The following is a 2,956-nucleotide window of genomic DNA, read 5'->3' on the forward strand; positions in this document are numbered from 1 at the left end:
AGACGTGGAAGGAAATACGTTGGCTTTGAAGTTGGACATCTAGTATATACAACGAATAAGTTTTGTGAGTTTGAAACCGAAGTTCCAGCAGAATAAATACCGAACCGAAAGAAAAGCCAAGAAGAAACAGTCTGAAGTGCTCCCAGAAATTCGTTCCTGCCGCATTCGAAAGTTTATTCGCAGTATTCTTAAAATATTTTATTAGAATCGGAAACGGGAGACCTACGTTTCATGTTCTAGGAGCTATGAAGCGTCGACAAAATATACATTACAATATTTCCCGGGAGTAACGTAAATATGTTTGAAATTTTAAGTACCACAGTTCCTATACTTCTGAATTTTGCATTGAGCAGATAAAATCGCATATAATAAGTATACTATTTTGTGTACTAATAAAATTTTATAGCCCTGTTAGTGTCATTTCAATAACGGTCGAACAACCTAGGGATGCTCATCGATCCTTCCGGACGACGCGTGGCGCTTTGAAATCTGCGTAAATTTCAGGGTTGTACTTAGAAAAATACACAGAAACAATATTACTATATCCGTCCCTGTCCATTATTTGCCAAACTTCTTTCAAAAAATTGATGACGTCGCAGATCGAAAAGGAAGAGACGATAATCATTTGCAGATCTTTTACACCAAACGTACAAATTTAATTAAATATTATTCAGCCTTTTATCTATGTATAAACATATTTTCGATAACCTTAACTGAACAAATCAGTAAGAACATCATTACAAAAGACGACATTGCAGAAGAGAAATTATCACGAAAATGAAAGCAATCATAACCCTGGTTTGTATTTTAACACTAACAAATCTTTGCCAGGGTTTAACACTCCGTAAGTACTTTTATAATGGTTGTTTTAAATAATAATCATAATAATAATAATAATGAAACTTCAGCGTCTGGTTTTAAAAAATGCGACAAAACGAAAAGCGACTTTAATCCCTGCTTATCGACGGCTATTCAAGGTGCTATCCAGCAGCTGAAAGAACCACAAACCGAGTATGGCTTGCCCACACTAGACCCTTTTGTTGGTCCAGACGACATGATTGTGGAATATGGAGACGAAACCACCGGTCTTCGACAAAAATACACCAGTTTTAAATTTAACGGTTTGACCGACGTGACCTCGACAAGCGCCTCGTAAGTACTTCGTTTTTCAAAAAATAAATCAGTACTTACAAAAGTACGTGAATTTCCAGATTCGACTTCAGCACTAAAACCTTGCATCTGAATATCACTTTCGTCGAAGTTGTGGTAGAATTTGACTACCAAATTTCTGGGTGGTTTATTTTGTATCCTGTTAACGTGTCCACTACGGGAAGTTGCACTTTAAGTAAGTCAAAGTCGGTAGAATTGACATATTTAAATATGCCGAATTTCAGTCAAACCGTTGTTCAAGCTGGCGTTCAATTTGGAAGAATACGAATTTGAGAAGCAAAGCCATTACAGAGTGGCGGGTGGCGGAAAACTTAATTTTTTTCCGGAAGCGATTATTTTTGACTACAAAGATATTTTCAAGAAAGGGAGTTTGACTGAAGAGATCAATAAAGGGATGAGCGAAAATTGAAAATCGTTACGGCGTACTGGCAGGGGATGTTTCCGAGGCTTTTTATGGATGTTTTTGAGGAAATTTTTGACGAGTTATTGAAGAGAGTGCCAGTTCCGGATTTGTTTGATGGTTTGTAGTAACAATAATAAGTTTTACTATAAAAAAATCAAAAACAACGTCAATAATAATTGTATATAATAGAAGTATCGAATCCTCCAATGCAATCTTTTTTTTTCTCTAGAAATTAAATTTTATGTATATCTAAATTATAAAATTTAATTTTGCGAATTTGACATTTATTTAAGATAAAAAAAGACCAAAAATCTCTCACCGAAAAGTCGTCACCAAAGCTGACAAAAAAGATAATATAAATGGCCTAAAGAATGTGATAATAAAAGAGTAATAAAAGGTCACGAAAAAGATAAAAAAGGCGGCCAAAAAACTACACAAAGGGCGATTAAAAAGGGGCAAAAAGACGTCAAAATAAAGGTGAAGAAAGGCATTAAAAAAGGCCAAAAAAACTTAAAAAAACTAGAGAAAAGGTGAACAAAAAAGAAGCACAAAAAATAGTCAGACAAAAAAAAACGTCAAAAAAAAAACGCGCTAAAAAAAAGAGGCGAGAAATAAGTTGCAAAAAAGGGACAAGAAAATGACAAAAAGAGCTCAAGAAAACGACAAAAAAGGTGACAAAATACGACAAAAATTGCGAAAAAAGCCTCGAAAAAAAGCGTCAAAATAAAGGGAAAAAAAGGAGCAATAAAAATGTCCAAAAACACCAAAAAAGTTATAAAAAAGAGCAATGAAAAGGAGAAAAAAAGTTACAAAAAAATGATAAAAGAACAGAAAAAAAGAAGGTAAAAAGCCCCCTAAAGAAAAGGCGACAAAAAAAGCAATAAAAAATGGGTCAAACCCTTTGTAAAAAAAGGCGACCAAAGGAAAAACAATCAAAAAAAGGGAAACAAAAGAGCACAAAAAACTGACAAAAAGAATGCCAATAGAAAAAAGGAGTCACAGAAAATCACAAAAAAAAATACAAAAACGGCGGGAAAAATGAGAAAAATACGGCGTCAAAAAAAAAAAAAAGATGAACAGAAGGGCAATAAAAAAGGGCCAAAAAAACGCCAGACAAAAAAAAATTCGACCCAAAAAAAAGTGTTAGAGAAAGTCACAAATAAATGACAAAAACGCAAAAACTGAGAAAAATAAGGCGTTCAAAAACAAAAGGAGAATAAAAAGGCAATAAAAATGAACCAAAAAAGACGAGACAAAAGAGTGTCACAATAAATGTAAAAAAACGACTTAAAAAACCACAACAAAGCGATTAAAGACTATTAAAAAAGGGGCGGGAAAAAGCAACAAAAAAGTGGACGAAAAATAGACAAAAAATGTCATAAA

At 33.6% G+C, this 2,956-nt stretch overlaps 1 protein-coding gene across 1 annotated transcript; it reads left to right on the forward strand.

Annotated features, from left to right (window-relative positions):
• Positions 1 to 735: 735 nt before the first annotated feature.
• On the forward strand, positions 736 to 1,780 carry LOC135126101 (uncharacterized). The gene is made up of 4 exons (XM_064051915.1): positions 736 to 844; positions 909 to 1,152; positions 1,212 to 1,345; positions 1,395 to 1,780. Exons 1-4 carry the CDS (start codon positions 778 to 780, stop codon positions 1,577 to 1,579), a joined length of 630 nt encoding a protein of 209 aa, XP_063907985.1. The 5' UTR covers positions 736 to 777; the 3' UTR covers positions 1,580 to 1,780.
• The last annotated feature ends 1,176 nt before the right edge of the window (positions 1,781 to 2,956 follow it).

This window comes from Zophobas morio, unplaced genomic scaffold (assembly GCF_036711695.1).
Source record: "Zophobas morio isolate AGI-343-1 ecotype UQ-CSIRO unplaced genomic scaffold, CSIRO_AGI_Zmor_V1 ptg000010l, whole genome shotgun sequence".
In the NCBI taxonomy this organism is placed as follows: domain Eukaryota; kingdom Metazoa; phylum Arthropoda; class Insecta; order Coleoptera; family Tenebrionidae; genus Zophobas; species Zophobas morio.

What these genes read in the sequence shown, in the direction of transcription:
- LOC135126101 (XM_064051915.1), top strand. Translation starts at nt 778, where the DNA reads ATGAAAGCAATCATAACCCTGGTTTGTATTTTAACACTAACAAATCTT. An exon ending in TTGCCAGGGTTTAACACTCC is followed by an intron (nt 845 to 908) that starts GTAAGTACTTTT and finishes ATGAAACTTCAG; the next exon opens with CGTCTGGTTTTAAAAAATGC. An exon ending in GTGACCTCGACAAGCGCCTC is followed by an intron (nt 1,153 to 1,211) that starts GTAAGTACTTCG and finishes GTGAATTTCCAG; the next exon opens with ATTCGACTTCAGCACTAAAA.